Source organism: Schistocerca gregaria, chromosome 7, assembly GCF_023897955.1.
Source record: "Schistocerca gregaria isolate iqSchGreg1 chromosome 7, iqSchGreg1.2, whole genome shotgun sequence".
Classification (NCBI taxonomy): Eukaryota; Metazoa; Arthropoda; class Insecta; order Orthoptera; family Acrididae; genus Schistocerca; species Schistocerca gregaria.
Genome location: NC_064926.1, coordinates 233,173,934 through 233,195,806, shown reverse-complemented (window position 1 = coordinate 233,195,806; position 21,873 = coordinate 233,173,934). Strand labels below are relative to the sequence as shown.

The window sequence follows — 21,873 nt, the reverse complement described above, 5'->3', positions numbered from 1 at the left end:
CACGGATGCATGACAACAAGAGCAATTGCTTAATATCTCGAAAATTAACTTGCGAAATGTATATGGTAAGTTGGTGCCATGGAAAATGAACAACTTTCATATTTCAATGATATTTCAAGATACTGAAAGAAAACTTTTTAGCAAGCCATGGTATGGAAAGGGACAGACTAGACCCTTTGTCCAAAAAGTTTCAAGACGGATTTCATTCTTGACGTATGAGTGACGTTAGCACAATTGTTACAGTTGAACTAATGAGCAACAGACGTGCATTCGACCAGTCGCTTATGAATAGGCAATGTTAAGTTGTGTATGTGCAGATATAGTGTGTCAACATTGTTTTGTCACATATTGCAATAGAGCAAAATCCCTAAATCAAGTGTTTAAGACATTATCCGGAATGTTTCAAAGAAGGGGAAAGTGTGTGCAAAGTCAGTCCCATACGTCTTCACTCCAAAAATAACATACCAAAGGTGTATACGTATGGCGACTTGATTGAAATGCAAAACGCAGATTATTCTATTCTGGAAAAAATCATCACCGATGGCGAGAGTTGGTTTAATCAGCGCAAAACTGCCACAAAAAGAAAAGTGTGTAAATTCACATAAAGGGCCAACGGTTTGGCAACATAACCGACAAATCATTGTGTCATGTGAGTTGGACAACATCCCAAGAAAGAACTTTTCTGACAGTTTCACCTGGTTGTATGAAGGTTATGTTCATTGTACTTAAATGGGGGGCTCTGTGGAACAACTGAAGCATTAAAACCACAATTTAAACATTTATTTTTTTATTACTCAAGACTAACTTTTTGGATTGACAGGGTATATTTTTGTATTGTGTATACACATGATTTTTTATCTACCAAGATCACCAATATCGTCATTAGGCATTTGAAATTCACTGATGTATAAAGGTCTCTAGACTTTTTCAAATGTGTCTTGAATTTTAAGCATCCATGTTGTTCCTATTTGTTTTTAAATTTATCTACCAAACTTTCATTAATCCATCATCCTTCCCCCTTTTCTTGCCTCTTGGAATCTAACGAAATATTTCCTTGGTTCGTTTCAAATCCACGTGACTCCCCGCATGTCCTGCCCACCTCCATGTCATTTCAGTGAAAATCATGATTCATTTTGCACTCCAGGCTGTTCCCTGATACATCTGTTTGTTTCTCCATCTGAGGACCACACCGTTTTTTAAATAGATTTCGCGTCTTACGTCCATGTCTCGGTGCTATAAAACAAAACTGACAGCATATATTAACTGTAAAATTTCTGTTGCAGACATATTGTTTAAGATAGCACTACTCTCTCGTCACTCATTCCTCATGGTCCCAAACTTAAGAAGTAATACATTCCAGGTAGGAAAGGTATCCTGCCATTAGGCTAGAGCTCGATTTTCCAAACTTTTGGTGTGATGGAACACTTTGAGAATCCCGGTACTTTGATGGAACACCTTGTTTATGTTGAAGGTTAATAAAATTTTAGAAAACGAGAAGAACTTGTTTTATTCAGGAATTGTTTCAATTTTAAATCATAATTAATAACACAGAAAAATAGTAATAATAGTTTTTCTAAGAGCACCTATTCACTTCACGAAAATATAGTTTGGGAAACCCTAGGTTAGAGGATGTGCACCAACCACAACCAGTTTTGGTTACCACTGACAGCCATCAACATGTTAATAAATAAATTTCTCTGTTTTCACCAGAAACTAGCACCGATATTTCACACAGAAGAAAACGGAACGCGTGATTAATACACTGACCTCTGCCATTTCACTTTTTAACGTCACTGATATGTCTGACTGGCATTCAGGCACGCTTTCGGATTACCGAAGCTCTTTACAGCAATCCTGCTCACTGTTAAGTCAGAGTCGGAAGCGTACACTGCACTCAAGTTTTATTCGTATGTTTGATTCATTTACTCCCCACCCAGTCATTATCTTCAAGTGCTCCAAACATAGAAATTCGGCAGTTGGTTTTGTGAGTTCGTTGCTCATCTATGCACCTTTCTATTCTATGTCTTAATTGTACATTATCATTGACTCATTACAATTATTTTCAGGCCTACTTTCAACCGTGGTCTGCACTCTTCCGTTCACTGTTGAAGTGTATCAACAGTAGAGGCGAACAATGCGAAGCCGTCCACAAAACAAAGATGGTTTATAAGTCAACAATAATATTTTTTTCTTTGTTTTCCAGTTTAACCCATATGGACTGTTATAACGTTGGCACTCGTGCGGGATGTTGGAAATGCCACATAATTTTAAAGCCTGTGCTGCGTTTTCTACGCTATTTTGTATTTTTTTCCGAATCAGAAACATGCTATTTATCGAAACATTCATTACCTATTGTACCCATATGACTCAGACACATTTTTTATACGCTTCGCACAGAAATTTTTTGATTTCACGTTGTAGGTAGTGGGGAGTAGGCGTGGGAAATGCGACGATAAACAACCACTCACGTTACCGTCACTTACTAAGAATACTTTCATTCTCGCAGTGTATACACGTTGCGTGTAGCATGGAGCGCGTACTGCAGGGAACTGACTGCCACAGACACAGTTGTTCTTGCTGCGGTAGGGCAGCGGGTAGAGCCAGTGGTTCTACGTCCCCACAACGTCTTTACTTCTTGGGCGCTTTATACTTGTCTTCTTGCTCCTTTCATATCCTACATTTCTGTTTGCAAGCCTTGGTCTTTCTGAAAGAAGGTTCTTGGTTTTTGTCTTCTTCTGTTGTTATCTTGGCTACTTTCCGTTTGATGGACTTAGGTAGAAATGCACTTGCTGCCTTCTTCTGTATAGCTGGTTGTATTGGCTGTAAACCAAGTTCTCATAAGAACGGTTTTCTAGCCATCATATTGGTCTCTTTATTTATGGTAAATGCTGTTTGAAGATTTATTCCAGGAATATCGAGGACACGGAAAGATATTGCACAGTCTCGTTTTTCTTGATGTTTAGTAGGTGGCGCATATTTCATCCCACGTATCGACTGATGTTTTTGTGGAGTACTACTATGTGATGATCTCAGGCTTTCTTTTCCCCCTATTGTGCTCTCGTCTATTTTGTTATTGGAGTGCACAGGTGAAAGAGGTCTGACGTTGTTTTTCCTTTTTGGCACTTACGAGACGACTGTCAAATCCTTTTAAAATCCAAATAAGCTACTATTTACTTCAGGTTCGGAAATTCAGGAGGAAATTCGGTTTCATTTTTACGAACATATTCGGTCCAAGTGAATTTCCTCTTCAGCAGCCTTTTAAACAGGCTGCAGCTTGTAAACCAGTTGTCTGCCGTTATACTGCGGCCTCTCCCCTCAGCTGCATTGTTCAGGCGAACTAAATATCTTACAGCGAGTTTGAAATTTCTTATCGCCCAGCTGGCTGTAAATTGTTGTATCACTCCATGGTATGTGGTGTGTGTGTGTGTGTGTGTGTGTGTGTGTGTGTGTGTGTGTGTGTGTGTGTACCAAGTCCTGTCATCGCAGAGCTTTAGAATGTTCGGACTGTTCTCCGACTGCTTGCTTGGTACATACTGGCTAAAACTACACTTTCCTCTGAAAGCGACCATCTGTTCATCCACTGCAGTATATTCAGCCAATGTGTATTTCTTGTTACTCTTCGCCTGGAACAGTTGAGATATTTCTCTATTATGTCAGGTTTATGTATTTTCTTACACTCTGTTTTGGATCTATCAAATCCTATGCATCTGAACAGGAACAGTGACTGATGCAAACTCATCGTATTGTGAAATATCCTCTGTCTATTCCAAAACCAGTTGTGCCCCAAAGATCCTTTAGATTTATACGTCCAGTGAAGGAAAAACTTGCAAAAATAAGTACCTCATTGAAAGCCCTAATTTCAGTCATATCTGTCTCTTTGGAGTTTCGTTTCCGGGCAGAATTCCCCAAAATGCTTCTTATTACACATTATTATGTTCACATATTTCTTCGAACATTGGTTCTACCTTCATAAAAACAAGGAAGCTCCCTAAGATCGCTTTCGCATCTGGTTACATCCCTCGCATCTGGTAGATTAATAATAGTACTTTGAGCTCGCGTCCTGACATTCCTTGTTGGAAGGTTCTTCATCCATTTCGTTGATTCTTCTTTTCCCAAATAGACACTGTAATTTAAAAAGCTTATTTCACTAATATCACCATCCGTCTCTGTGTTAGTTCCATGATCCAATTATTCGCACCCATCAGATGACTCTGTATCTGATTTATCATACGTTTCTTATGATTCAGCCCCCCAGGGGCTCAGCACTCATTTGATGAGTACGGGCTTGGCGACCCCGGGGTTCCTGAGCAGGGGACTGGTAAGCGCCGCCAGTCCCCTGTCACCGTAAGCTCTGGGCATGCTTCAACGACCACCGTGTTGCGCGGCGGTGGAATGTTGTGTGTCTCAGGGAGTGGGGATCTTGGCTTGGCCGCCCGGATCGCGAGGATGGAATAAACCTCTATAAACAACCCCTCAATCTCAAGGTGCGCTGCGCGCTGATGAGATGCATGGCTGTTGAGGTGGAACAGTCGCTAGCGGGCGACCTCTGAGGAACCTGCCGCACCACAGTTGTATAAGGCTTACCCAGGCATGCGGGTCTCTGTCTGGGCGGATGTTTAATTCCCTAGCTGCTCGTGGGACGCAGCAGGCAACCACGTATTTCCCTTCACCACCTTCGCAATCAGTGAAGCGCATGAGGGAGGCTAGTCCTCCAGATATGCTGATAGAACAGAATAACAGGGCTCATGGAGTCGTAAATGACAATGTTTTCATCGTGATTGAGAGGAAGGAGGGCTCATTTGAAAAAGTGTCACCTTTCTACATACGTAAAGGTTTAGAAGGACTCGCAGGTACACTGAAATCTATCAAACGCCTGAGAAATGGTACCCTGTTAGTTGAGACTACTAGGGCAAAGCAAGTGGACCTGCTTCGAAAGTCAACCAAGTTAGGCGAGTATGATATTACTGTCGAGTTGCACAATTCCCTCAACTCCAGTAAAGGCGTTGTCACCTGCCTTGATTTAATGGATATCGAGGTAGAAGAGCTGAAGCAAGAATGGGCAATACAGGGGATTGTAGACGTGGAACAAAGGACACGTAGGAATAATGGAATTATTGAGAAATCTGCCACCTTCATTGTGACTTTCAATTCGCCTGTCTTACCTGAATAAGTTCTGGCTGGTTTCCTCCGACTTAGGGTTAGGCCTTATATACCTAACCCTATGCGACGTTTCAAATGTCAGCGATTTGGCCATATGACTCCTTACGACTATGAGTTGTGGGGGTGAACCGACCTGCGGTATATGTGGCAAGGCAGCTCATGAAGCTGGGACCAACTGCACATCTCCAGCGCTGTGTATTAATTGCTCTGGGAGCCATCCCATCTGGAGCAGAGACTGCCCCGTCTTCGCGGAGGAAAGAAAAATTCAGGAGATCAAGGTGACAAAGAGGCTACCTTATGTGGAAGCCAAAAAAGAGTATAGGGCGACAAAACCCCCTGTCTTTGCCACATCCTTTGCCTCCTTGGTGCACAACCGTGCATCAAAAGTTGACGCTTCGACGCAGACCATGTCCAGCATAGCAGTATCCTCCACAAATACCTGTACCTGCGTTTGTACCTGCCAGAGCACTACCAATAATGCTGTAGCTATTCAGGCTGCTCCGACTGCACCCACCGCTATTGCAGGGAAAGCTACACTAAAGCCTTCGAAGGCCCTCCAGAAACAGAGTGCCTCTCCACTTCCACCATCCCCGACTTCCACAAAGAAAACGGGACCAGGGAAAGGGGCACGGCATTTGACGTCAAACCTGCCAAAGGCACCATCGGATGTCGTCATGGCATCCCTGACTGATGAGGAAGAAATCGTCATGGATTTTGATGCCTCTTCCCCAGAACCTGGCAGCCCCTCTGCTGCCACTCGCTCCACAAGTGCCTCACCAGCGCGGCGCAAAGACAGGGGGAAATCTAAACCGAAACGCTGATATGGCTCCCATACTTCAGTGGAATCTGAATGGAGTCAGACCACGCTTTGAAGAATTGCGGCTATTAGTACAGAAAAACCCCTTTTGCATCTCTTTGCAAGAGACACATTTTAAAGAGACTGACACGCCCGTCCTTACAGGATACCACATGTACCGGAAAGACGATCTGACTGGTAATAGAGCTCAGGGTGGGGTGGCAGTGTTCATTAAGGACACTTTCCACTCCTCACCTGTGCCCTTAACCACAACGCTACAGGCGGTTGCAGCTCGGATCCTGGCCCAGGTTAATGTCACAGTGAGCTCATTGACAGTGAAGCCCTCGCACAGCTTATTGATCAGCTACCCCGTCCCTTTCTCATTTTAGGAGATTTTAATGCTCATAATGCATTATGGGGTTCAAACAAAACCTGCCAAGAGACCGATGATTGAGCAGTTGATCAGGACTTCAGACATCATACTGCTGAACACAGGTCAGGCCACGCATTTTAGCACTGCTTCAGGATCGTCTTCTGCCATAGACCTCTCTATTTGTTCGACTGTGCTTGCGGTCATTGCTCAGTGGGTCGTAGACGACGACCTTCACGGCAGCGACCATTATCCTATCTGGCTCCATCTCCCAGTTGAAATGGGTCGTGTCGAACAGCCGCCGAAATGGTTGTTCCGGAAGGGAAACTGGACGCTCTACCGGCAGTTGGCTGTTTTTGAACAGTGTGAAGGCGTCCAGGATTGGGTGGATTACATTACGACGGTGATGCACCATGCCGCTGATGTATCCATACTAAAGTCAAAGGGAACACTTGTGAGACAGCCTGTCCCTGGGTGGAATGACGACTGTCGTACCGCAATCAGAGACAGAAGGGCGGCTTTGAGAAGATTCCATCGGTGCCTCATTGATGCGAATCTGGCAACATTCCGCATAGCACGGGCACGGGCGAGACGAATCGTTAGGGAGAGTAAACGGAGGTCTTGGTGCGAGTTCCTGAACTCCATCAATAGGTCCACATCTTCAAGCAAAGTATGGGAAGCCATTAGGAGGATCTCAAGGCGATACCCTCTACCGCCAATAGCAGCTATACGTGAGCGGGGGTGTCTCTTAACATCTCCAAGAGACATCGCCCGGGGGTTGGCAGAATCTTTTCAATCTATTACGGCCGATTCTAGCCAGGACCCAGAATTTCTTCGCTATCGGGGTACTCAGGAGAGAGCTGGTTTTGATTTCCGTTCAAACAACACTGAGGTATACAACCAGCTTTTCTCTTTGTGGGAGTTGGACTCTGCACTGTCAGTCTCTCGGGATACTGCGCCTGGTCCAGACCTGATATCGTATAGCATGCTGCAGCAGTTGGATCTGCGGTCAAAGGAAGTCTTCCTTCTACTTTTTAATGAAATTTGGAAGACAGATGACTTTCCTAGTTCGTGGAAAGAATCGATTTTAATTCCACTTTTAAAACCAGGGAAGGATCGGACCGAACCCAGTAGCTATCGTAGCATTAGTCTCACGACCTGCGTAGGAAAGACATTTGAGTATATGGTCAATAGGCGCCTGGTTTGGGTTCTTCAATCCAGATCCTTACTTACCCGCTGCCAGTGTGGGTTCAGGAGGTATCATTCCACCCTAGATAACCTGATCCCACTCGAAACAGCGATACAAGATGCTTTCCTACGTAAGCAACACCTTCTCTGGGTTTTCTTCGACCTGGGAGAAGGCGTACGATACTACCTGGAGGCATAACATTTTGCGGCAGCTTTATGAGTGGGCTTTCCATGGGCGTTTACCCACAATCATCAGATCCTTTCAGTCTGATAGGTATTTTAAGTATAAGGTTGGGAATGTCCTGTCTGCCCGTTTTGAGCAGGAGAACGGTGTCCCTCAAGGCAGTGTCCTCAGTGTGACAGCTTTCGCAATTGCGATCAATAGTGTTGCGTCCATGGTACGACGGCCCGTACAATGATCCTTGTTTGTGGACGATTTCTCCATTTTCTGTGCATCTTCCTCCCTTACAACTGCTACACGCCAATTGCAGCTGACACTCGTGCGATTGGAGGAATGGTCTAAGGCCACAGGCTTTAAATTCTCTTTGGAGAAGACTGTTTGTGTAGATTTTAACCGTTACCGTTCTCTTTTTAATCTCACTGTTTTAAAACTAGGAGACACTGTTCTCCCCTTTATGGGAAAAGTGAAATATCTCGGGCTTCTTTTTGATGAGAAGCTTACATGGTTGCCACACTTAAAGGATCTAAAAGTCCGCTGTTTCAAGGCTTTAAACGTCCTTAAATGCGTCAGTCATAGATCCTGGGGCGCCGACAGGGCACGTCTGCTCCAACTTTATAAGGCCTTTGTGCGACCTCGACTGGAATACGGATGTCAAGCTTATGGCTCTGCACGACCTTCCTACCTCAAAATGTTGGATGTAATTCACCATGAGGGTATTAGGCTTTCAACGGGGGCTTATCGCACGAGTCCAGTTGCTAGTCTATGTGTCGAGGCGGGAGAGCCTCCCCTGTCCATTCGGCGTCTTCTCCTCGTGGTACGGCACGCGTACAAGGCCAAGTCCACTCCTCTTTCATTGGCGTCCAACACCTTTTCCCAGCCCGCATCTCGTGGTCGTGCGGTAGCGTTCTCGCTTCCCACGCCCGGGTTCCCGGGTTCGATTCCCGGCGGGATCAGGGATTTTCTCTGCCTCGTGATGGCTGGATGTTGTGTGATGTCCTTAGGTTAGTTAGGTTTAAGTAGTTCTAAGTTCTAGGGGACTGATGACCTAAGCTGTTAAGTCCCATAGTGTTCAGAGCCATTTTTTTTTTTAACCTTTTCCCAGCCGGCACTGGAACGTCTCTTCCCCGAAGGCAACAAAGCCATTTGGCATACGTGCAAATGAGAGTCTCGAGTCAGTACACCTGGAGGGCATTAAGGCCCTCCGCCAGGGATGGAGTAGGGGATCTCCCTGGCTACTTCAAAGGCCAAGATTACTTCTTGATCTGACTGCTTACAAGAAGTAATGTACCCGGACCACCTTTTTAAAATTAAACGCCATTCAGATTTTATTGCTGTTTACACGGATGGGTCTAAACAGGGGGATTTTATGGGCTGCTCTGCTGTGTTTCCCGATACTGTCCGTATAGGATAGGGCTCCCAGAGCAGTTCTCAGTTTACTATGCGGAACTGTTTGCCATTCTGCAAGCATTAGAACATATGCGCCGACACCGTGGCACGCAATTCATCATCTGCTCCGATTCCCAAGTGCTGTATACGCTCTTGAACAGATGTACGCAGCCGATTGGATAGTGCAAAAAGTGCAGGACGCACTCCTGCTTTTGCAACAGCAGGGTAAGGATGTAATTTTCTGCTGGGTTCCAGGGCACATAGGTATTCCTGGAAATGAACTTGCAGATGCTGCTGCCAAGGAGGCTTGCTCCATCACACCTCCTGCTCGCTGTTCCGTCCCCCTGCGGTCAACAACATCTTTCGTGACTCGAAAGGTCATGCGTTGGTGGGAGGCTCAGTAGCTGGACGTGAGGGACAATAAGTTGCGAGCGGTGAAGGATTCTGTCCGACCGTGGCTCACCTTCTTTCGACAACGGCGAACTGAGGAAGTAGCCCTTACACGGCTTAGAATAGGACATTGTCCTTTGACACATGGTTTTCTGTTACGTCGTGAGGAGCCACCAACGTGTCAGACATGTGGGACACAGCAGTCGATACGACATATTTTAACTGTGTGTGTTTTATATGCGGGTTTGAGGGAAGATTTCAGTTTCCCACCAGACCTCACCTCTATTTTAACTGACAATGAGGCGAGTGTCGCTAGAGTTTTACGCTTTTGTGTGATGGCTGGACTTTTCCCAAAATATTGGGATTGAGGTCTTAATGTGCTGTACATTGGTTGGGCACCTGCTTTTTGTAAGTGGTCACTCAGCCGCCGTTACTTACTTTTACCTGTTTTGTACTGCTCTTTTATTTCTAGTTTTATCTACCTGTTTTGATTTGCTGTGTCAAATCTAGCAAATTTGAACATTACCACTTCTCGCAAAGATCGGCTCTGAATTGATTTTTTGGTAAAGGGCACTGATAACCTTGTTGTTGTGCGCCCTAAAACACTAATCATCATCATCATCAACTGATTCAGCTTCTTCAAGTACCTGTAATTGCTGTTTTCGTCTTTCATTTCCTTCATACTTGAACACAATACATTTACAGCAAACAAGCTCACTCCAAGACTTTTATTTCACATGGACAGCAGTTAGAGTAGAAGTATTAGACAACAATAGGTTTACTTAACACAACAAGTAATGCGACAACAATGACATGAATGTAAAATTGAAAAATAATTAACGCTTGGTATTATTTTAATTTTTGTTGCATTAGGATGGCGCGGGGTGTCCTGAATAAATCAGTGTATGTTTTTGGCAATTGAACAAATGTGACAATGTATTTTCACTTAATTATTTACATAACTTTGAAATTTATTCACTGACAGCAAATTCCTTGACATCGTATGTATAGATTACGATCCAATAGTGACATGTGAACATTTATGCCGGACCGTGATTCGAACGCAGATTTTCCTCTTACCGCAAGAGGTCGCCTTAACCACTTCGAATATTTGTCTATTTACCCCTGACCAACCAAAACTTCCACATGTCATATTTGTTTATATCGTAATCCAGGGAAGGGTCGGTATGATTTTATGAACCACTCTGTAGTTAGTTTGTGTGATACAGTGCGGTAGAGACGATGGGGAACTGCGCGCTCGCTCTTTATTTTGTACATCTATTGACCACCAATTGGTGAGCTACCTTCCCTCAGACTTCTAACCTCCACCCCCGCCTTTCCAACCGGTTACACCCCAGAACTTAATTTATCCCTTAATATGGTTCTACTGTACTTAGATGTGGCCCAGACAATTAATGTCTGTTCGTAACACTCGTTATTTAACAATATATATTAATTTTATACTATTAAAACATTATTTCTAATAATCTGCTATTTTTCCACCCACTGCAGTGGGGTAACTGTCAGTTCTAGAGAAGAAAATGAGTATGATCTGTTTTGTAGGGAATTGAATCTGGTTTAATTTTGTACTCTGAAATGTTTTCGCTAGAAGCCGCGGTTTCCTAGATGGTCAACGGTCACAACTCACCATATAAGATTTTAGATGTGTTATTCATTACACTGACCCCTACGACTGGACAAAAACTTGCGTACCGAGCGAGGTGGCGCAGTGGTTAGCACACTGGACTCGCATTCGGGAGGACGACGGTTCAATCCCGTCTCCGGCAATCCTGATTTAGGTTTTCCGTGACTTCCCTAAATCGCTTCAGGCAAATGCGGGGATGGTTCCTTTGAAAGGGCACGGCCGATTTCCTTCTCCATCCTTCCCTCACCCGAGCTTGCGCTCCGTCTCTAATGACCCCGTTGTCGACGGGACGTTAAACACTAATCTCCTCCTCCTCCAAAAACTTGCGACTACATGAATTTTTCCCGTTACTTACCTTCTTTGATTGCACTATAATAATCTTTCTTCCGAAGTACCATCCACGATTGGAAGATGAAGGGAAGGAAAGTAATTGAGGACTGGATATGGTAAACGCTGAAAGCGACAAAATTGGATATTTTCGCTTTTATTTCTCTATAAACCGCTCAATGTGCCATTAATAACGATAACTTGAGATAGGTTTGCCTTGTACTTCAATATACCTCTACTAAGAGGACTAATCAACAAAGGCAGATCGATTTTTTTCGTGTAGCTTCCGTGATAGTTTCCATCTGTACCATACATATTTGAAAAGAGCAGGTTGTTATGTATAATGCCCATAGGTGGCAGCACTCTGGTATCAGTAGGTTGGTAGTAACGCTATATTTAGTACGCGCTCTTTCTGTTTCACATACCACGCACTGAAGGAGACGCGAGCGGAGCAGTACGACCCAATAAAATTCTGTGTTTGTTTAAACCAGACAGCCACTGAAACTTACAAAAAGCTGCAGCAAGCGTTCGGTGAAGATGTAATACTTCGTGCAACAGTGTTTAGGTAGTCAAGAACGTCAAAGAACAGCGACTTGCCCCTGTTAAACAACGTGGGCCTAATATTTAGGCTCATGCTGTGACTGAACTCAGCATCTACACAGCTGCTGTAACTGACAGTGAAGATCAGCGGATAATGGCTTGGTCACTTCAATACGACCTTGTTTGTGCCCGTTGGGTGTCACGTCTGTTGGCTTGCTGACAAAATTCTGTGTGGGTGGAACCCAGTTCCTTTGATGATGGAGTGGATACATTTCTACAATCAATTATCACCGGCGATGAGTCATGCCAACGTCATTATGATTGTAAAGGTAAACGAGCCAGCACATTGTTGGAATCGCCAGGTTCTCCAACACCAAAAATGGCGGTAGTTGTTCCATCTGGAGGGAAAGGGATGGTGGTCACATTTTTTGACTTGCTGGAATGATTTACTAGCATACAGTTCCCGCTCACACTACTGTTACAGCATCGTACTACCAGTCAGTACTGGCTACACTGAGGAAGCACACTGGAAGGAAAGGAATAGAACTTTCTCAGACTGGGTGGCGACTTCATTACGACAATGCGCGGCCTCAGGTCGTAAATCAAGTCACACAGTTGCTGGCTCTATTCAACATTACCTGTGTAACGCAACCGTTTCACAACCCCGATATTGCACCCTATGATTTTTTTTTGTTTCTGCGCTAAAGGCTAAGCTTCGGCCTATTCAATTCGAAAAATCAAAAGCAGCGCTCAAGGAAAGTGAGGCGATTCTCAAGGTCCTGACAGAATGGCTATAAAAAGTGCATTCAGGCAGGAGCAGAGTACTTTGAAAAATATCATGTAAAAATTGAAATGGAATAATAAACATTTATGAAAAAAATCTGTCTCATTCTTTGTTGAACAGCGCTCGTAGATGCAAAAGCATGTAAATTCCGTTCTTCGTGAGATGAGGAATGCTGAATAAAAAATAAAAAAAAGGTGACATGTTCCATATCCACGAGGATCTCCTCAACATGGATCTATGTAACGAAAAACTAATCTAATCTAAGCATGTCTGACGCTGGTTATAAACATGATATAACACGTTTCTCGCTCATTTTCCTATGGCAACAAGCAATAGTTCAGTTCACTTGTTTTCCATATGAATATATTCTGTCCAGTGCTTTGTGACGGAAAGGAAAGGCAAAAAAAGAAACAAAATGTAGGATATTAAGCTGAGAAGTCAAGGAAAGCCATATGTAACAAAAAAAATGGAGGAAGGAAGATTAGGGTTCACCATCCCGACGACATCGAGGCCATTAGAGACAGAGCACAAGCTCGGATTAGGGAAGAATGCGGAAGGAAACAGATAGTGACATTTCAAAGAAACCAGCCCAGCATTTGTCGTAAGCGATTTAGGGAAATCACGGAAAACCCAAGTCTGGATGGTCGAACGACGATTTGTGTAATAGACAAAGCAATAGGTGTTGATCAGAAAGAACCAGCACAACGTGATGTAAGTTTAAATCTTTAGAATTTAACTGCGTGGAGTGTAGCATAATGAAATACAACCGAATATCTTGTACTTTTGGGGTTCAAACTGCACGATCTTACCATCCTAGGAAATCCTCGTCCACCATTAACCAACAAATTAAATGCTTAAACTCGTCGATTCTCTTGAAGTGAATTACAGGTATTTTCTTTTCAGTGATGTCAATACTGTATTCTTTGTCACCGTAATGCCCAGAAATAAGAGATATGATGCTGTGCACATTCAGTGTTTACTTGGTAGTGAAGCATGGCGCTTGTTTACCTAAACTCTCATTTTTACACATTTTATAAAAATTCGAAGCTTATTACAGTTTTTCGACACTTTTTCTACCAGAGGTCAGTAAAGGGTGAAACTATCAATCTGCATTCCTTCGAATAAAGTGATTCGTAATGCGAATCTGTTATGGGTTTTCCTGTTTTATTACTTTTTGACATTCACACTGCCAGTATTCAATTGTTGTACACCATGTACTGTCTATCACACATCGTAAAATGGCTTAAGGAATGCTGTTGAAGACTTAAGTGTGGCACTTCCAGGCCACTGTGTTCTTATTGCCTACACAGATGAGTAGTGATTTAGAGTTGATCAGTAGTGATGGTTTCTTTATGCCCAAAATACTTTTCTTCTATTCATCATCGCAATATGTTCATGTACGCATGTGAAAAAAAAGCGGAAATGGAGATTAGAACAAGGAAACGTGGTATATTTCTCAGCGTCTTGCTTGCAGTGTGACACTTCTTGAGCCGACTCGTTAGCTTTGCCTTATTGTGCCTCCCTTCTGTGTTGCAGTTGAGAATGTAACATACTTGTGCGGCAAGATGACGCTGGACGGCAACGCAGTGACCTCGGGCTGCGAATGGACGACCAAGGGCGCGTACCGCACCGAAGCGTGCGCCTGCACCTCCTACAGCTCCACAGGAATGCCTTGCAACTCGTCCACAGCGCTCTCCGGGCAGCACTTCGTGGCGCTGCTAGTAGTTGCGTTCGCTGCCGTCTTGGCGGCGCTACCTGCTGCATCCCTTTTCTGCAGTGCATAACAGATGGCGCAGCAGCCACCTCGACAGCAGTGTCGCCTTTCCGCTGGAACTCCGTCGCTTGCAGTAATTCAAGCCAATGCGCATCAACCATCAATTTATGGGAGACAGAGGGACGATACACGCAATATAATTTTGAAACTTTGTCAATAAAGCTACAACGTACCAGAATAACTGTCCACACCCAATACAGTTATTTCACGACTGTTAGTCAGGGTCCATAATGTACATACTTGTCATAAACATACTAATTAATAATAATTTATTTGTTTACTCGTAGTGAAATTTTAATTTACCACGCCATTTTGACTAATAACTTTTCACTAGTATTTACTTATTATATTGTTATATGAACAGATGCATCAACACGCTCTGCAAAAAGAAACGTGACTAATACACATTTCATAAATTGCTTCACTTTCGTTTCATTTAGAGAATTAGAAAATAAGATCTTACAAAGATACCTTCAAATTATATTTTTTCTGCAAACAGTCCTCATTCTGACAAGGAATCAATTGTAACAGAAGAAAAAGCAAAACAAAAAGAAAAATTCTCTTAGTTACATAACTCAACTCTTTTCTTAGTTTCCTATAGATTCATCACAACACTGCAAAGGTATTAATTAATATATTTGTTGTCAGCAAGTGACAGGTGTGAATTTTTTGTCAAGTAATAAAGCATGGAAGGTGTACAGGTACACATGTTACTAAGTTTGAAGGAATATCATTGAAGCTATTTTCAATACAGTAGAACCGCATTTGTGTTGCGCATCACAGCTGTGACACTCGGAACTCTTTGAACCTTCACGAAAGGCAAAACTGAACATGAGAACCTGAGGTAATGAATCCCTACTCAGGAACGCAAAGTATTTGCTCTTACCCTGTTTGTTGCCCCTTGCTGTCATGGGGACTAAAGAAAATAGATATGTATTACTATTACAAATACAGGTACAAATACAAATGTTTTACTTCAGCTATGAACAATCTTTAGATGCAGTCGGTGTCGTCAAAGTTAACACAATAATAATAACAATTACAATAATACAAACTTCGACAGATGTTATTATGTACAAGAAACTAATGCATGATGGATACCCAGTATATATAAGTAAATAACAATAAAAATGAAAGTTTCCTATTAGAGCAATTACAAGGTAAATGAAACACGCAGTTGACTGAATGACAAACATAAGAAATAATTATACAGATAAATGACAATAAGTACCTACATAAAACAGGAATAAAGTAGTTACATAGCATGGCATGTATAAAGTTTGTTGTTCATTCTCATAAGAAATGTGGGCCATTTGTCACACACTCAGGGAACTGTTGAACAGAGTAAACTCCTTTACCTTTCATCCAGCTCAAAAGACTAACGCTAAACTTATTTACTGGCACTGTGTAGACATTTTCAGGTAATTTGTTGAATTAGACAGGACCAAGATATTTGTGACTGTTATTGCCATGGGGCCGTCTGTCAAACGGTATATTCTAAGTAACATTGAAGAACGCAATTAGAAGGTGCACAGCTACTAGTTTTCCATATTGTTTTTTGATTTTGTTTTTTTTTTAAGAAAAGAAAGAAAATTTGCTTAGTACTTTTCCATTTGTTCCTAATCTAAAAACGCCAGATATTGATTGTGGAACAGTAATCATTTAAAAAGTTACTTCGTTATGATTGTATAATATTTGGACAAAACCATGTAATAAAATATCGGATTATGTTTGTTACCAATAAACAGCAATAAAATTGAAAATTTCAGATACTATTGATTAAATCCTCTTTCCTTTACAGACTGTGCATGAGAAGTTGTTTAAAATAGTTATACTGCATAGAGACTCGGTACTGTATATAGTTGACAACGCTACTGAATAATGGCGTGTAACACTTATTTCGAAGATGTCGTAGCATGACAAGCACAAACACCAAACACGTTGGGAGCAAAATTGAAGTCGATTACTAATCATCTATCACCCACAAGTCATGGAGACTGATCCTAGGTTGAGTTGTATACGTTTGATATAGGGTTGGGGCCAGGGGATCAGTGCCGGAGTTGGGAGAGGGGGCAGACAGGCGAAGGGGGCTGAGGACCGCACAAGCCCCTGCATATTTGGAGAGTGTCTGTCAATACAGAGTACGTGTATAATATAAAATAATATTAATGGGTTAATATAATATTAATGGTTTGTGGGTTACGTGTGTGCAAGTGTATGAACTCAAATCGGTATTCGTAGTCTGTGCAAAAGCCTGGCTTATACCAGAGCGAACACAAGCAAAGTCATACAAGCGAGAATTCTTTCTGGTGTAAATGGTAGACGAGCGCGAGCGAAGAGTATTCATTCGAGTTCAGTTCGCATTCGCCGGAGTTCGCTCGTGTTCGACTGGTTGTCAGCATTTTAGTGAACCATCAGACGAAGTTCGCTTTTTCTCTGCTTCGGCGCTAACAGCAAACAGAGCTTTTGCCTTCTGTTCGTCTGCGAACTGCTTTTGTTGTCGACACGGTTGCGTGATCGCTGGAATGAGACAGATGAGAATGTAATGTTGGCGATAGGGAAATATAAATATCATCAGTGCTTGTGGGATCAAATGCCGAAGGAGAAGTTTTTGTTGTGGACACGGTTATGTGACCGCTGGAATAGGTCGGAAGAGAATGCAATGTTGGTGACAGAGAACCGAAATATCATCGATGCTTGTGGGACCAAATGCCGAAGTAGAAGATATATGAGTTGTAGAAACTTGTTGAAGCATCAAAGGTCCAACTCGGCAGGCAATACATGCATTAGATGCTTGCATCAGGCGAGAGCAGAGTGAGTAAGCACAAGCCTTATACTTCACTTTAATACAAAGGGAAAGCACATTAAATTTTCATGAAAGTAGGAAGGTTTAAATATTTATCTATTCTGCTGATTCAAATTAAAGTGTATGAAGGATTTGAGCATTCACTTTGCTAACTTTCACGGTAGTTGTTTCTTGCGAGTGGTGAGGTGCCGGGCACACGTTCGGCAGGCCGGTGTTCAAATCTCCATCCAGCCATTAAGATTAAGGATTTCCTAGGTTTCCCTATACGATTGCAAGGCGGTTTCTTTTCAAAAGCGCACAGCCAATTTATTTTCTCGATTCGAGCGTGTGCGCCGTCCCTGTTGACCACGTCGACCACGGGGCGTTAAACTATTTCAGCTTTGTCCATTTTATCTACATCAACATCTACATGGATACTCTGCAAATAACATTTAAGTGCCTGGCAGATGGTTCATCGAACCACCTCCACAATTCTCTATTATTCCAATCTCGCATAGTGCGCGGAAAGAATGAACACCTATATCTTTTCGAACGAGCTCTGATTTCCCTTATTTTATCGTGGTGATCGTTCCTCCCCATGTAGGTCGGTGTCAACGAAATATTTTCGCATTCGGAGGAGAAAGTTGGTGATTGGAATCTCGTGAGAAGATTCCGTCGCAACGAAAAACACCTTTCTTTTAACGATGTCCAGCCCAGATCCTGTATCATTTCTGTGACACTCTCTCCCATATTTCGCGATGGTACAAAACATGCTGCCTTTCTTTGAACTTTTTTGATGTACTCCGTCAGTCGTGTCTGGTAAGGATCCCACACCGCGGAGCAGTATTCTAAAAGAGGACGGACAAGCGTAGTGTAGGCAGTCTCCTTAGTAGGTGTGTTACATTTTCTAAGTGTCCCGCCAATAAAACGCAGTCTTTGGCTAGCCTTCCCCACAACATTTTCTATCTGTTCCTTCCAATTTAAGTTGTTCGTAATTTTAATACCTAGGTATTTAGTTGAATTAACGGCTTTTAGATTACACTGGTTTATCGTGTAACCGTAATTTAACGAGTTCCTTTTAGTACTCATCTGGATGACCTGGCTGAAATCTAGTTGCTGTGAGACAGTGAGCGTTGTTGCGGCAGAGAAGACAATCCTTTGATCACAAGTGGTTTTCCACATTATTTCTTGAAATAGATTTACTGATATTTACACAAGCTGCTAAATTGTCGCGAATAAAACAGTGACCCGTATATACAACAAGTTTCCTTTAATTTACGTCTATGGTCACAAACTTTTTGTTAACAGATTACCGGTTTCGGTCTGTAATGACCATCATCAGATCTGCAGCAAAAAATAGGGAAAACATAAATACTCTCGCAGATTGTCTACAGCTTAAAAGCAAAACATAGAGCATTATGAAAAGTACTGCTGACAAAAATATGCATTTGTGCACCTTAAGTATGAAGAAGCATATCTGTTTTATGAAAACAGAGTCCTAATGTATTGCAGCCGTAGTGGAATCGTCAAATGTTAAATGCAGAATTAGCACCAGCATCGTCAAATATATGTAAATAACATCACACGCACGAGTCGTGTTGTCAGCAGCACTACTGTTCAAAACGAGATGCCGTACAGTAGCCACAAGATGTTTGTGTTGTAGGTTCACAAGATGTCGCTAATGTCGGCATGCACTAGTTTTCAATAATTCATTGAAACAGCAAAAATAAACGGGGATACAATAGTTGAAGTCTGTAATCTGTTAACAAAAAAATTTGTAACCATAATGTAAATTAAAGGAAAATTATTGATATTTAGTTATGTCACTCATTGTATGGCTACCAGTATCGGTGGTTCAATGCACCATCTTCAGTCCTCAGCTGATGATGAAGTGGTTAACACCATCCGTATAGACGATGCATCGATGGCCAACGTAACTGGTTTACGCAGGTTACCTGTAAGTGTGATGTCTGTTGGAGAGACAAACTGGAAGCCGCACAGTAAGTGACATCATATGGACGACTGTAGGTGTTTCATTTCCTTACATAAGCGAGCGGCCGTAATCCCCCAGGCCTCCAGTTACAAGGATGAACATACAAATACATTTCCAAAATGTATTAAAAAGTTTAATAAAACAAAATTTCTTAATAAGGCAGCTAAAAATTACTTCTTAAGCCAGTGGTCGTCAAACGGCGGCCCGCGGACCGGATACGATCCGAAAGAAGTATTTGTGAGGCCCACGGTTCTAAGCCGTATTTCATAACAATATGCATCTAGCAAGTAACAGCCGAATCCAGATACGTCAAGTAAGGTTAAGAGCTTCTTAAGAAGTGTAGCTTTCCTGCTCAGCAATAAAAACGCTTACAGAGACAGTAGCATTTTAAGATCTCTTTAATTCGGTCGTGATTTAATAAAGTTGGCGACTTAATATCGGGTCAAATGGATACATAGCGGGCCACTATGGGTTACAGGACGTGAGAGGGGTAAGTTTTCCTGCTTGTCTTCCAGTACTGGCAAGTCACGGACTGGCATGGTTAATATTTTGAGGTGGTAATTATGTGAATTCATAACGCGCGTTACACAGACAGTCGTCTTCAGATGCTGTTCAGCTTTGTAGTAAGAAATATGAAATTAAATTGAGGGTGTTGTAATACAATACCATGAGTAGAAGAAAAATGACATTCAAAACAATTGGTAAACATCTGTGATCGTGTAAAATGTAAAATTTCACGGCCGCAAATGACGGAATTAATAAAATATCCCAGGCTATTATACCGTTTCGTTCTCGTCTGCGGAGGACAGATCCAAGGGGGATCGTGGCTTTGTTGAATGTCCGATTAACATCCTGGCTCGCTACTGACTACAGCCAAATTCCGCTTCCGCTAGCTTCTGCGCAGTGGTGTGACGTCACATGTTTTGAATACGGGTGTGCAACTGGCCGTTGTCGACTACCGTTGTCCGCTGTTGTTATCATCCCATGGCGGAACACTGGTGCACGTCTTCTTTAGCACCGGAATCCAAATGTAATTCAATTTCACACCCTCATCCTCCCTGTTGAAATTCCTGGGATATTTTCCAATCTCTATGGCTTCTCTGTATACCCTTTCATGGTATCTGCTTGTAGCTGCCAGTACTTTAGTCCGTTAAAAATGAATGTCGTGGTCTCGTGGCTGTAGGACATGTTCGGCATTGCCCTTTTGCTCTTCAACTCTTTTTTTGTATTACGCACGTACACCTTCCCACAACTGCACGGAATCCTATAAATTCCAGCTTTTTCTAGCGGCCGGCCGCTGTGGCCCAGCGGTTCTAGGCGCTTCAGTCTGGAACCGCGTCCGCTGTGGTCGCAGGTTCGAATCCTGCTTCGGGCATGGATGTGTGTGATGTCCTTAGGTTAGTTAGGTTTAAGCAGTTCTAAGTTCTAGGGGACTGATGACCTCAGACTTTAAGTCCTATAGTGCTGAGAGTCATTTGAACCATTTTTTCCCAGCGGTTGATGAGCATCCTTGCCCGATTTAGGTGACCTTCTATCTTCCGCGTAGGTGAGTAGGTCACCGCGATGTCCGCTTTTTAGGATTATTTTATGCGATGAGTCAGGTCGTTAATGAATGGCAGGAAAACTTTAGATTTCACCGGCGCTTGAGGATCGCTTTAATTTGTACGCGGTGGTCTTACAGCTCTTTTCATCGGAGGGAACGAATAATCGTTCTTGAGCAATGCTTGGGTTAGATGTTTTAATTCTGCGGCAAGCAGCTCTGCTTCGCAAATTTTTGTTCAATTGTGTGTGAATTCCTATGGGACCAAACTGCTGAGGTCATCGGTCCCTAGGCTTACACACTACTTAAACTAACTTAAGCTATGGACAACACACACATGCATGCCCGAGGGAGGACTCGAACCTTTGGCGGGAGTGGCCGCCCGATTTGTTACACGGTGCCTCTAACCCCGCGGTGCGCGAATTTTTCTTGATCGTTGTTATGATGCCTCGCTTTTGCTGTGGATGGTAGTTCTGACGATGAGAGATCTGTGCTTGCCAAGGGTGGAAACTCTGTAACTGTTTCGCGAGTTGTGCCCACGAAGAATAATAGCCAGTGTAGAAGCAGAAGCAGGCATTCTTAGTAGGAACAAGGTTACGCCTGGAAGAGATCAGCATAGAAGCTGTAAGAGTATTGTCTCGCGTGAAGCCTCCAAAAAACGGACGTGCTGACAAGAGAAATGCAATGTTTGTTTTGAACGTGACCGTCCGTTATAGTAAGATTAACGACTTACTATATCCGCAAACATGTAGGAAAATAAGTATAGACCCCACTGACACAGTTCTCAGAACTGTTACGCTGCTGCTAAAGAAGTCCTCTATCGAACAGAGCATTCAGAAAAGCCTGTTCAAATCAGTTGCCCTAGCACCAAGATTTTATGGATCGCCAAAGGCGCACAAAGAACATGTTCCTCTAAGGCCTACAATGAGTGCTATTGGTTCGCCCACCTATTCGATTGCCGTTCTTGACAACATTATTACGACCGAATGGGGACAGATCGGATTCGTATATCAA

General features: G+C 42.9%; 1 protein-coding gene across 1 annotated transcript in view; it reads left to right on the top strand.

The window, feature by feature from the left end:
* The window catches only part of LOC126281909 (uncharacterized), a 140,460-nt gene extending 124,174 nt beyond the window's left edge, over window positions 1-16,286 (top strand). Inside the window, exon 4 of the mRNA XM_049981234.1 lies at window positions 14,304-16,286. Coding sequence (XP_049837191.1) covers window positions 14,304-14,551 — 248 coding nt within the window. The 3' untranslated portion in view covers window positions 14,552-16,286. The remainder of the gene's footprint in view (window positions 1-14,303) is intronic.
* Window positions 16,287-21,873: the final 5,587 nt, after the last annotated feature.